The 14651-nt window shown below is 45.5% G+C and overlaps 1 protein-coding gene across 2 annotated transcripts in view; it reads left to right on the top strand.

Moving 5' to 3' along the window:
• The window catches only part of nlgn2a (neuroligin 2a), a gene marked incomplete at both ends in the record, with an annotated part of 110585 nt that overhangs the window by 92195 nt on the left and 3739 nt on the right, over positions 1 to 14651 (top strand). For both annotated transcript variants that reach the window (XM_079184875.1, XM_079184874.1), the window contains one exon: positions 10727 to 10912. In XM_079184875.1, coding sequence (XP_079041001.1) covers positions 10727 to 10912 — 186 coding nt within the window. The remainder of the gene's footprint in view (positions 1 to 10726; positions 10913 to 14651) is intronic.

The raw sequence follows: 14651 nt of genomic DNA, 5'->3' as shown, positions 1-14651 counted from the left end.
TCTGCTACATATCAAATCAAGCAGTCAGCCAACCACCAGGGGGCGAACGAGATGGGAGGAGTCATGCGCGCACCCTGCAGCGGCAGCCTCAACACAAGTGCTGTCTGCAGTCGACTCTGGTATTAGTAGAAGAGTAGAGAGACAGACAACAGTTAGCCCTTTATTTTAGGTAAACATTGTATTTATATTTTGCTTCAGGTGAATAAGAACCATATAAGTTTTATTTTGATGCAAAGACGTGTACATTAGCTGGAATCTAGCACAACATGGAAGTGAAAGCAGTGCTCTGTTGATTTAATTTAGGGTAAAAAGTGTTGATACTATTTTATTTATATTTTCCTTCCACGAGATGCACTGTGATAGGGACCAGTCTGATGCAAAGATGTGTACATTAGCCAGAATGTAGCACAACAATGGAAGTGGAAGCAGTGTTCTTGTTCATTTAAACGTGAAAGTGCAATAAAAAGATGTTGTCCCTAAAATGAATGAATAATCGTGATAAATAATCGTGATCTCAATATTGATCAAAATAATCGTGATTATGATTTTGGCCATAATCGTGCAGCCCTAGAGGAAGGCATCTCATGTTAGTGCAAACCCTGGGAGGGATTCACAGGATGTTCTTCACTTTCTTTAACGTGGCAAGATCTGGCCTTGAGGTCTGAGTCTAGTTTATTGATTATATATATATTGCCTTTATATTTATCACTTATTTCTACAGCATCTTTGGCTAGTAGGTGGTTTAACTGGATGTGTTGAAATGTATTTAAAAAGATAAGCATGATTGAACTATTGAGTTATCTCAGTTAGACTTGAAATCAAGTTTGCAGGTCAACAGTTGAATCATGTTAATGGTATTATATTTTAATACCATTTACATTATATTATATTTGGAGGCTGCTTGAGGACTTGGCAGACCTGTTCAGACAGAACAGCCGGTTTGTTCTGTCTGTAACTTGTCGTGTGAGTGACGGTGGTTCTTCTGATACAGCCTGCTGGTACATCATGTTGTGAGGTAAACGCAGTCTATGATCTCACAGACTGCGTTTACCTCACAGGGCGGACGGGTCTCGTGAGTTGATCGTGTTTTAGATGAAGTGTGGCCTTCCTCTCCTTTTGTAGAGCGCTTTTATTCAGGGCATTACCTCCACACATTCAGGACAATGAGGGATTTGACAAAGTATGACAAACGGTGGTATCTGGCTCCGCACATGGCAGCAGAGTTTACCATCAGCATGTGATGGTGTGAAGAGGTTCAGTCATTTATTTTGTGGTCTTTTTATTTTCCTACACTGTTCCAGGCTATGTCACCAACCAAGTGTCCTCCTGCCAGTGGCACGAGGCCTTCATGTTCAAAGTGTGTGTTCACTTTTGAGTGATGGAATGTAACTTAGTACTTCACATGAGTATGCTGTTCTGAGGTATTTGTGCTTTACTTGAAAATATCCTTTTGATGTTTCTTCATACTTCTACGCCACCACATTTAGAAATTAAGCACTTTTAATTCAATTACATGCATCTGACAGCTATAGTTACTATAGAATGACTCTACTTTTAATTACTCAAATACATATTATCAATGTGTTTAATATGAACTATTGATATAGATTAGAAAACCCAAAACATATAAAGTAACACAAAGTTCCACACCAACCGGATACACCGTTGAAATGTCCCCTCTATGCATCAATAATAACTATTTAATAAAACACATGCCTGGGTGTGGAGATTTTGTCGTTCAACTGTAATGTTCATACATTTTAATTCATTATAAATAAATCATATTTTGCTCTTATTATCATTTATTTATTATGATTCTGAGTGGAGAAATGTCATGACGTGTTTTAATGGACGAGGACGGGAGAAAGTTTGAATGTGAGAGTCAGAATGACTTCATGAGCTCAGAGCGATCTCTTAGATGATGATCGTTCCACCATTGTCTTCTGGCAACAAATCACATAACACAGTCACAGAGAGGAAGGTAAAGGTAAAGCTTTTATCTCTCTTCAGGGTCCTTTCATTAAGGGTCCGACACTTATAATAATAACCTCAGCCTGTCAGTGGACGTACATTGACATCCAGGAGTTGCCCAGTAGGATTACACTGTAGCCCGTTCTCCCTGAATATTGGACCTGTTTCAAACATTGTTGACTCCATTAGTCACTTAAACACAAAAACATGGGAAAATAGGGTCCAGGTTGAATAATACCAAAGTTACCCTTTAAATTCCTCTGATCCATTTCCCAAATGTGTAGACGATGGTGGTGCACAATTCTTCCAGAGCATTCTTTATCTAAATTGTTGACCCTATATACATGCAAGTGGAGGGCCAAGGTAATTGGAAGCCTTGTTGAGTGTGTGTTCTTGTGTGTGTGTGTGTGTACTGTGGGGGGGGGGGTGTTTGTGTAAAGGATGAGTAGTCGAGAGGGATTTGCGAAGTTGTCGTCCACACACTTGTGAGGCGGGAGTCAGATTGCTTTCTTCATGCGCTGGAGATGAAGCTCTCTCTGTCACACCGGGCCTTATCTGGCAATTACCTTCCAATGCTGAAGGCATTCGGCATAACTGACGATGTTGACATCGGAGTGAAATACATTTTATCCGATCATTTGCATATTTTAATTACACTGCCACGGTGGGGCGAAAACATGAGACATCTCGATGAATGTCTGTTATGCCGTTTCACTTTTGATTGGTCGTGTACAGCTGTGTGTGTGTGTGTGTGTGAGAGAATGATGCGTCTACTGAGGTGGTGAGTTAGCGGCGTTGAGGTTTGGTATCACTCATGCAGCAGGTTGAGGAGCGACCCTGTGAGTAGAGGAGGAGGTTAACCTGCTGAATAATGAATCCAAACGCTTTTCCATTGCAGCCTCTGTCATTGAACATGTTCTGTTGTGAAGCATGTCATACTGAGGCTTTCTGTTCACTTTGATTCATGAGGGAACCATAATAGAGGATGGTTAACCAAATTAGATCCACGCTTCACGATCGCACGTTTTTTAACGTTGTAAACTATAACAATTAGAACGATAAGCGATGACACAATGGCCAAATGAAATGATTCCACAAAACCACGAGCGTTGCCAGCTGAACAGAACCCGTGCTCGGCCACACTGCACCATGCCGGCTTTATTCAGCGCCATGCAAACTGAGTGCTGCGCGAGGAGGTGTTACAGTATCTAGGCCAACCCAGCATGAGCTCCGTTTGAAGTATTGCAGCATTTTGCCAGCGCGTAGTGGAATAGCAGAGGTCTACTTTTAGCTCCAGTGATGCTCCGACACAGCAGCCATTCATTCCACTCGCAGCCGTGGAAGGCTGCGAGTGGAAGGGGGGAATGGCTCGCACACAAACGTTCACAGACAGAGCTACACACACACACACACCAGGATATGCACATACATATACAAATAAAAGAACCGCATGCACACAAGCGAACTCCGAGACACACACAAACTCATTCGCACACTCCTGCAGACGCGCAGTGAGTGTTTATCCGTTTGCTTTTGCTGTTTGTTTGTTTTGCTCGGTAAATCCTAACCACCGCACAGCTGCTGCTGCTGCTGCTGGAGCAGGCATGGACAGCAGTTTGGGGATTCATTAGCTCTTGTTTTCCTCCACACCCCTCTCCATATCTCCCCCCCTCCATTCCTGGTCAGGAGCATTGTATAAACAGATTTCTGTCGGCTTGGAGCAGGATACTGGTTCTGTGGAGCTGATTCTGATGTTTTATTTTTCTTATTTTATTTTTTGAGTTTTTAAAGTTTTATCCATTCCACCAACTACATGTCAAAGTCACTTCACCACCATGATGAATATACTAATACCGCGCTTCTCCGGAGAAGCTTGCCGAGTGACCCGGGTGATGTCATCGGGGTTATCTCAGCTTCGACCTGCATGTTTTTAACAGTCCTGCGTTGCAAACTGGTAGCATGGAGCTGGAAATCTGTCTGCGTTGACCCAGAAATGATGTGCGGTGAGATCCTGGGAAATGTAGGATCCAGTGTCTTTGGAGCTTGACTCATGATGGGGAATAACGGTCAGAATATGGTCAAACTCTCTATAATATTAGATGTTAGTGTAGTTTGATCTGATTTGAGTGACAATGCTGCTTCCACAGCTGCCATCAAATCTAGCTGATTCGCGATTGATGAATGGAAGTACATGGCACCTGAGCCCCGCCCACTTCAAACCGGGCGAACAGCTCAGACGAAACGAACAGATTCTGTCAATTAAAATGGACAAAACAGTTCTTTGTGATCAGGCAAGACCACATCGCTCATGTTAAGAAAGTGCCTGAGAAAACAGGTGCTCAAGGACTTTAAAAAGCTATGCTGTGTTGACCCAGAAAGCTGAGTTCGCAGCTGTAAAATCTGTTCTTTTTGCACGTTACGTCGTCGGAGGCCAGAAAGAACTACAGGCGGCTTGGATTTCTAGTCTCCACCTCTGAGTAGCCAGAGGGCATGCTCAAAAACAGATCTTCTTTTGTTCTCGTCACTTGTATTGCAAACTGCTTGAATGGAATCCCAAAATATGAGTAGAGTGTGCTATGTATGAGGCTAGACGTTCAGCCGAATGTGTTCCAGCCCGAGTATGCGGCAGCATTGAGGAATCTGTTGCTTTAATTAACTACGTTTACCTTCAATGCTGAACATGCTTTTATTATTTTTACTTCTGATAGTTCAGAACCTCTTTCAACCAAACAACTACAGTATAATCTTTAGAATAACATCACATTAACATATAGAAGCTCGGGCAAAGCTCAATACCAACCTGACCTCAATTATCAAATCAAGAGATACAAAGCACACATACGGCACCAATGACTTCTCGTCTTCTTAAAGCATCACATGAGTCTGTTCAGCTGGTGTCCATCACAGCAATGACCGAAAAACAATTACTGTAGCTTTGTACAGATGCTGTCCACGCGCCCACACACAGTATGCCATACATTGTGTCCGATCTGGCCCGTGGCACCCCTATTTCACCCGCCATTACCCTCTGACTGGATAGAAGCCCCCAGGGACAGCAACACCCCAAGGGAGCCAAATGATGGATCAACAGGGAGTGCAGGGACGGAAGAGACGAGGGAAATGATAAAGAAGCAATGAGACAGGGGAGATGATGGCTTTTCGATTCTGAGCACACACACACACACACACACACACACACACACACACACACACACACACACACACACACACACACACACGTGAAAAGGATTGTGGTGGGAGTGTGTGATCAGGTAGTTGAGCTATTGTTCCTTGGGGTTGTAAAAGTGTTCACAAGGCAACAAAACCTGATCGATAGACACACACCGCTACTCTGTAAAGACTCTAGTTAAAGAAGGAGAGTGAAATAGATACCGGCCCTTCTTCTTGTCCCTGTGGACACAAACACACACACACACACACACACCATCACACACCTGCCAATGTATCACCTCACTTCCTCTGACTGTGTTTGTCCCTTTGTGACTCATTTTGTCTCTGTCAGAGGCTCTCATCCTTCTCCCTCCCTATCATCCTTCCTCTGTGTACGAGTGTGTGTGTGTGTGTGTGTTCTTCTGCATCCCTCTGCCACACTTGGACCGGCCCGTGACAAAAACAAGTCGCAGTCGCACTCCTCAGTGCTAAACACACACACACACACACACACTAATACATAAACATGCATGTGCAGATCCAGGCTCTGGGAAACCCTTGTGGGCACACGGTCGTGCTCTGCTGAGAGCTGGCCTGGTTTCTCTTTCACCAGCGTCCACACACATTTTCTCTCTTGCTGCTGCGATATGTGTTGTTGTACCACACACAGCACACACACACACACACACAGAGCAAACAGGATGACAACAGCTTGAGATGACATCAAAACACATTGATGCAAACACACACACACACACTCGCATGTCCACGACTTTGTTAAAGGGTGGCGCGAGAGAAAGTTGAAAGAAAGCCCAATGACAGTGCGCGCGCACACACACACACACACACACAAAGGACAGGACTTCAGAGGCTAGCAGCCTCAGCCCAGACTAAACCCTGAAAGATGAGGTCTGAGCCACAGGGGACCAGGGAGATCTAGTGAAGGGGCGTCCAATGAAAAGGAAAACCAGTGAAAGATAAATAGTCTAAAAACCTGACGAACATTTGACAAACCAAAGACTTTTCTTTACAGTTGTGTTGCTCAAGATTTCCCTTCTTTGTTGATTTGGCGACACCTGGTGGTTAAAAAGGAAGTGTGCGCTACTTTTACAGCAAACACTTGTTGAGCAACCCGGCTAACAGTGACGACCAAGGAATAAGTTACTCAGTGCTGGTTGAATGCTTTCAATGAGAAGCAGTACATGTTGGGTTAGCATGAGCAGTAACTTAATACAGCTATACAGTAATACAGTTAGGCTAATATCAATGTGACAAAACTATACAAACAGTAACGCTGAATTACATTGAAGCCAATATTTCCTTTGTGCACAGATAAGCAATTGAATCTATTTGTTGAATGGCGGACTCTGCCACTCCCAATGAGAACTACAATATAAGGAGGTAAAAACATGCAGACTGTGAATGGTAAAACTTAAACTGAGAGAATGAGGCGCCACTTTACTAACTGTGGGACCACGTTGCTGCTGTTTGTGCAAGTCAGAGGTGACTGTCGCAGGAAGAAATGGAGACCGGGGAGGAGAGGAGAGGAGAAGAACAGTGAAATGGCACTCAGGGAGGCGCGCAGACTGCTCCCGGCATCGAGCAGGTCTCCCCTTCACACGGCTGATCCTTCACGTCTCAGAATGCTGTTGTTGTTCTGCTCTGGAAAGGGTATACAGCCCATCAGACATATCCACACACTTAGAAGGGTCCTGCCCGGTGTGTGGGCATATAATCAGCATGATTTCACAGATAATGTGGTTGTCACAGCCGGGCAATAGTTACACCAACTTTAGAGAGCGAACGCGCCCAATAAGACAGAAGGAAAGGAGCGCAGCGAATTACCCAAGGCCAGTCGCTGTGTCCAGGCCAGATTGGTGTCTTTTTCTCCCACCTCCAGACCCCTCCCCTCCCTTGCGTCATTCGGCGTGAAATGGCAAAGCGTTTAGGTTGATGTGCGCGGTCCGACTGTAATCGCAATAATACACTTCGGCGCCATTTGCAAACGTGCAGCCTATCCGACAGGTCGGCGGCTTTCGTCACCTTCGGAAGAACCGGGCTCAATCTGAGGCGTGTGTTTGTGTGTCCTCTCCAAAATGTGTGCGTCCTATCCATTATTCAGATGCTTCGAGCCGCCCACATCTGTTCGTGTCTCTGGACGACACACACTCTCTCTCCTCTGATAGACAATCATTGCTACGCTGCCAAGAACACACACACACACTCGCGCGGAGAGCCCTGGCACCCATATCAACCTCAAACAATGAATTTGCATGGGATGTAGTGTGTGAGGAGCACCGTTTGCACCCAAATCACATGTATGGCTGCACCCAAAGTCACAGATGCATGCACCTCTGCCCCCACACACACGAATCATTACGACGGGTACGGATACAGGAAACGAGTACACGATGGGTGCTGCAAGCAGAATGTCACGGCTCTCTGATGGCACACAAGAGACTCACTGCAGCTTCATTGTGACTGCAGGACAGACGCTTGATGATCGGTCAAAACGCACGGGAAGATGGCCTGCGAGTGCGCTCGGATGATACACAGGCTTCGTGTGTGTGTGTGTGTGTGTGTGTGTGTGAATGTGTGCGACGGAGATGGAGAAGATGAGGGTATTTGCATTATTCCCGTCTTTGTGGACTCGCATGCATACGTGTTGTGTGCGCGTGTGTGTGAAAGAGAGAGAGGGAGGTGGAGAGAAGAGGAGGCAGTCTTCTCTGTAGTGTCAGCCTTTGATCAGAGTCCCTGTGTGTGTGTGTGTGTGTGTGTGTGTGTGTGTGTGTGTGTGTGTGTGTGTGTGTGTGTGTGTGTGTGTGTGTGTGTGTGTGTGTGTGTGTGTGAGAGCCAACCCCTGGTGTCTTGGAGGCAGATGAAACACTGTGCCTCTATCCGGGACTCACAGAACACCCACTATCCATCTCTCCTTTACTCTCTCTCCCTAACCCCCCCCCTCCAGCCACCATTCCTTACCACAGCCATTTTAAAGGCTATTCATGTAGAGCCGCGCTTTCATCTCGCATTGCGCCGTTTTAACCAGCTCCTCTTGTTTTTTGTTGTTGGTCCTTTTTATCAGATTACAGAGGAAGAGGACGGGTGAAGTGGGCCCGCTGTTGCACACTGACTCACAGTCAGATGGACGCGGCGCGAAGGCGCAGAGAAAGACGGCGTTATAGGATCTGTGCTGTCTGCCGGCTCTGTGAGGCTCAGATCAGTCGCTTCTAAAACATATAGATGATGTTTCTTCACGACTTTGCACAATAATAATAATAATATGTTAATATCTGGACGCTGCTCCCTTGTTGTGTGCAAGAAACTGCTCTGACATAGAAGTATTGCTTCGTATCGCATGAATTAGCTTATTAATTGATGACCTCATAAGCACGTTTGGTTATGTTTTGATACATCGTGGCGATTACAGCAGGGCATTAGGCTGCTTATTTGCCTCGTGTTTGTGCTCGGCTTAATTAATGCACTCAGACATGCAGCTTGTTTGTGTGTGTGTGTGTGTGTGTTTAAAGAGCAGCACAAAAGCCAGTAAATGCATGATGTGCTCACTGATATGTTGATGATTGAAACTCTTGTTTTTATGGATCACCTGAGACGATGAATATTTATCGGTGGTACTTGCAGGATGAAGAGAGAAATGATTTGGTGATATTGTGAACTTCAGCCTTTACCATAAGTGCCGTTTTTACACTCATTCACGGTCAAACACAAGTGTGAATTCAGTATAGATATGTGCGTGTAATAGGGTTAGAAGACGACACATTCGCCGTTGTGTACTTTATTGTTCTGCGTCATGTTTTCGCCACAAGGTGACACTGTGTTCACGTCCGTCAGAGTATAGGTTGTGTCTTGTTATTTTATCCTGTCACTGCAGCTTTTTTCCACATTTATATATGAAGTAATCCTATTCCTGATATTGTCATCTGTGTAATTCCTACTATTGATGATGCCTTCTCCATTAGGGAGGTTATGCTTCCTGGTTCGGTGTGTTTGTCTGCTCATCAGGAGGTTTACGGAAAATTATTTAAATTCACATTTCAGTTGCTTTATCATTCCCCACACAGACGCGGAGTCGCAGCTGGTCTTCTTAAACCCACTACACCTGGGTCCTGGATACCTGACTCCCATGTCCTGAACCAAAGGCCCACAGACACTCACAGCTTTCTAACTAGCTACATAAACCTCTTTTATAATGTAATCAGCACAATGTATAGTAAAAAGATCTTGATAACACTAATTAGGTGCCCCAGAGCAGACAACAGACGTTTGGAAGGATCCAAGCATCTGTTCTGTATACGAGTGTTTAACCTCTACTGTGTAGGCTTCATGGATGACCTTTCCAGCTCACCTGCCTTTAATAAAGCTCTAACTGGGAGTCCCATTAGGATCGGAGAGGCTGCCAGCTAATGGGCACTTAAATAGAAAAGATTTAGGTCTTTTGGTGGAACAATGGAAGATGCTCAGCAGCAATAATGAGAGGCAAATGTCAGCTGACAGAAGAGCTAAGCTATTATTACAATGCTAGGATGAATCGGCAACTGTTTGAGAGAAAGGAACGTTGTCGTTCCACTTTGCAAACGGGACTTTGTGTCACTGGTGAACCCGTAAAACAACAATCATTACAAAGGTTAGAAAAACTCAACTTAATAAGATCAAAGTATTGAACGCGTAATGAATGTGCTACCAGTGATGCTCGTACAGATGTAGGTGTAGTCCAAGTCATCAGTACATAAGCAAATGAAGCATCTGCATTAAACAGCTGTTAAAGTGGTCAACAAACCCCATGAAGGGACCGGAGCCAACAAGGTGCTTCTTAGTATGTTTAGATTTCCCACCCGGTCCGTTGCTCCCAGCAAGTCCATGTACTCCAACTGAAAATACTTAGTTGTGACTGTGACAAGTCGAAATGTCAACGTGTTTGAGTCTTCTCACAATGTCATGCCACAACACTTTGATGATTGACAGTTGTTTTGTGGAGATAAAAAAGAAAGACATTGTTCGATCCTAAATTCAAAGCACAATGTTTCCTCCCTTGTAATCCAGTTATGGATGTGATTGAGATTAGGGTCACCTGTATTTCTGGCAGTGCAGGCTGCTGTGCTGCTCACGGCTTTGTGTGGAAGTCCCTGTTCAATGCCGTGAGACGGAGTAAACGCCATTAAGAGAGGAGCTGAAAAAGCAATTTCGTCTCACTTCCTTTGCTCTCTCTGTGTTCCGTCTGTCACTCCTTGTTGATGAATGATGGTGTTGCGCACACACACACACACACACACACACTCAAACTTGTTCTCATGCAATTCCCTCTCAGTCAGAAGCTGATTTACAGGCCAAAGTAGGGAACATTTGCCAGACAGGTACTAAATGCTAAATGTACTGATACTAACGTCATCTTGTCTCTCTCTCTCTTCTCCTCCCATCCCTGCACCACTTCTTCTTCTTCTTCTTCTTCTTCTTCTTCTATATCCTCCTCTCTTTGTTCTTTTCCCATCTGTCCTCATCCCTCTTCTCTCCTAAATACCCTCCCTCACCCTTCTTCCTACATCCAACCTTTGTCTCTACGCACACCCAGGCTTTCTCAGTACAGGTGATCAGTCCGCTAAGGGGAACTACGGCCTGCTGGACCAGATTCAGGCCCTGCGTTGGCTCAACGAGAACATCGGCCACTTCGGCGGAGACCCAGACAGAATCACCATCTTTGGCTCCGGAGCTGGGGCGTCCTGCGTCAACCTCCTCATCCTCTCGCACCACTCGGAGGGTAATTTCAGACCGCTGCATTGTGTTGTTTGTTTGTGTTCTTCATACAGAATCCATTTGTCTTTGCCTGTCACCATTCACTTGCTTTTTATACAGAAACCCCCCCGAGCACAATGTTTCCACTGGTCATGGGATTCCTTGATTATCGTGTTTCTTGTGATTGCTAGCCTGGATCCAGCCCTGTGAATGACTCATTAACCACACGTGTCTTGACGAATGGGTTGTGGCTGCTTACATGGTTTCCTCCTGGTCCGTTAATGTGTCAGTCCGGGCTAATCCCTGAATAGCCACGGGGCATATTTACCATCTATCTCTGCGTATTTGTTCTATATATTGACTGGAAACGGATGGCGATGCACACCTGCATGTCCGAGTCGACCTTTGAAACTCTCAACAAAAACAATGTTCCTGTATTTGTTGCTGGAATGACTTGTGTTATGCTCAGCACAGTATATTTATTATGCTATATTCTTACCTATATTTGTCCTTTGGCTATTTGATGTAAATGCTATCAGAGCAGCGAGGCTCTTCTACACCCAGGTGGTACTCAGCTAGCAGCATTTAGCCCAGAAATCGTTAAGTCCTGTGATGTCCGCGTGACGCCTCTGTCCTCGAAGGAGAACACCGCTCGTCCTCTGAACTGAAGAATGTATGCAGCCATGTGGCTAATGAGCGAGTCCAGGTTTGATCCAGGTGACGTCGTTCATGTCTCTGGAAGATAAATAACACTGGAGCTCCAACATTTCCTCACGTTACCTGAGTTGGCGAGCGCTCCGCGCTCTGTTAACGGTCCACTGCTCTGCAGCACGGAGGCTCTACCTCCGTCGAAGGGCCTACATCCGTCTGACCTCATGCTCCCCATTACCGACAACACGCCCCGAGGGCTAAGTGTTAACACTGAACCACCAAGAGCGAGCGGCCCACGGACCAATCGACTTTGATCTGAATTGAGATCAGTGTGGCTGACGACCCGCAGCCAAATGGTCGCGCACCTCGCCGCCTTTGATCATGCCGTTCCTGGAGCTGTCCTCCTCCAATCGTAACTTCTCTGTTCTGTTCGCTGCTCGAGGACTCTCCCTCGATATCGCTCTCCTCCATTCATTTTCCGTCTCGCACACAAACCGCACCGGACGGAAGCAGGGAAGAAATGGTGGGTGAGGAGAAAGCCAGAGATTAGAGAGAGCGTGTTCACACAACCACACATCTGTTTCAATAACCATTCTGTGTGTGTGTGTGTGTGTGTGTGTGTGTGTGTGTGTGTGTGTGTGTGTGTGTGTGTGTGTGTGTGTGTGTGTGTGTGTGTGTGTGTGTGTGTGTGTGTGTGTGTGTGTGTGTGTGTGTGTGTGTGTGTGTGTGTGTGTGTGTCTAACAGCTCGCTTACTTTGACTCATTCTGTGCCTTGAGGACAAATATGTGTACCATCAATGATTGAGTGAACATCTGTGCACTGCTGCATGTCTCTGTGTCCGTCTAACACAACCTCCATAATTACCACTGATGTCTGCTAACCCGTCATCTTAACCCAGGAACACTCACCCTTGTTCCCTTGTTGGCAGGTCACCCACTTAGCAGTAGAAACCTCCTAAGACCCCAATTGTTATATTTATATCATGATGACACAAAGTGTGATTAATACAAAGCAGGCTTCCCGTTTGAAAAGTTTTATTTGACTTAAATTCGCTTTGTTTACTGTGCATAGGATCAAAAATTGGAAAGAGAACAAATATTTCAAGTGAAATTCCCGTGTTGAGGATTGGAATTGCAAACCATTAAGCATTGCTAACCATGCTCTATTGAAACTATGAGCATATCTGATATTAAGAATGCAAAGTTGAAACCATGTGTACAGTAGAGTAACCACTCGATGTCCAGTAAGGAGGGAAAACATTGCTTAAAAGCAGACTTTGATTATTTTGGGAATAGAGGACTGATACCACTCATCTGCTCATTAATGGTGCCAAGTTTGGATCATTTCTATTGCCTCCACATGGCTCTCACCATGGCTGTGCTTCCACGACAAAGCCGTGGCTGTTATCAGCATTAACTGTCTAAACACAGTGTATAGCAGCAGATAGCCGGTGGGACACACAAACTGAGACTCACGTGCACTAACATGCATGAGCGGCCAGTCCGAATAAGTCAACGAGCACAGAGAAGCTCAGATTACAACACACTCCATCCTCTGCTCACTTCTCCACTATATCGTAAATAGTTGTTTGCTGCTATATTAATGCTCTGAATTTTGAATATAGCACCTTTTTAAGTATGGAGACAGAGGATGGGCAGCTTAACTTAACATGAAGGCAGGAAGCTGGGGTCAAGAGCTAGCCAAAAAGCTAATTACGTCCCAGCTCCGGGTCCGTACTTAACGTTCAGACATGAGTGTGGTGTAAATCTTCTCTTAAAGTAAATGGAGAAGTGTCTTCTCTGAAATGTTACATTGAAGCAGTAATTGTAGACTTTTTGAACACAACCTCTCTCCAATTCTCTGTCCAAAAGCCACCAATGCCTGTTTGTTTATTATAGCAACCAGAACTATTGAACTATAGTCATTGTTCATTTTTCAGGGCAGCCATCACTTTAGCAGCAGAGGGACCCTAACGGTGGGGAAAGCCTGTATTAACCCCTTGTCTCCTGTTGCTGACAACCAACCCCCTCACACTGCCACCAGTCCATTCTCATGCCTCCGCTTTGTCACCACCCCATCGTCCTCATCATCATCGTCCTCGTCTTCGTCAGCATCAAACATCAGCCCTAAAGACGCCGCCTGTCTGTCATGCTCCCCCCCCCTTCTCCCCCCCGCCAGGGAGGCCAGGTAAGGAGTCCGTCATCCCCACCCTTAAGGGACACCAGTCATGTCAACCACACGGCGTCACAAACCAGGCCCGACAGCTGAGCCGTACGGGATGAATGGCGTGATGGAAGTGGTAGACAGGATGGAGAGACTTAGTGATACCGATATGATGAAGGGCGGGGGAATGTAGAGGGGACGACAGTATCCATGGTATCCTGTGTTCAAGGGAGCAGGAGGAGAGGTAATAACATTGTTGAGGGAGGAAATGGAGGACGAGAAAGAAGACAGGAAATACTCTGACGCGGCAGATCAGAAAAAGGAAGTAGCCAAATATAGGAAAGTGCAGGGAAGGCAAGAGCCACTTAGGGAGTGACAAAGAAACGTATTTTGAAGACGAATGAAACGATACCTACCTCCCAGCTCTCTCTTAGTCTGCCCCCCCCGACTTCCTCAGTGCAGATATGTAGGTATAGCTGTTTCCAAGCTACTTTTTTACTATAATTGATTTCCCAGGGAGAGGGGGCGCTGCGGCTCTGCTTAATAATTAAGTGACCAATCTTCCCAGGAGAGGGAAGAGAAAGGAAAAAAAAAGTAGTGAGAGGAAGCGAGTGAGGCAGGCGGCCTCTTAACGAGCCACTCGAGTGGTTCAAACAGCACAGGACGGGCGGAATAAGGAGAGAGAGAGAGAGAGAGAGAGAGACAAAGAGGAGGAGAGGGAGGGAGAAACGCAGCGAGAGAGAGTCTGACAGGAGAAACAGCCAGCACACAAAAAAGAGGAAAACGTCTCTCTTGACGTCTCAGATGAGCTTATTCCCTGTCCTGCTTCTTCTTCTTCTTCTTTTGTGTCTGAGCTGAGAGCACCATAGCATGCTCTAATTCTAAAAAGAGAAAGTGAATTCTGCATCATGTAGTCTCTCTGAATCTAAAAACTGAACTTTAGTCAGAC

The sequence above is a fragment of the Pholis gunnellus genome, assembly GCF_910591455.1.
Source record: "Pholis gunnellus genome assembly, chromosome: 23".
NCBI lineage: Eukaryota > Metazoa > Chordata > Actinopteri > Perciformes > Pholidae > Pholis > Pholis gunnellus.
The sequence above is the reverse complement of the archived record's forward strand: the minus strand, read 5'-3'. Positions and strand labels throughout refer to the sequence as shown.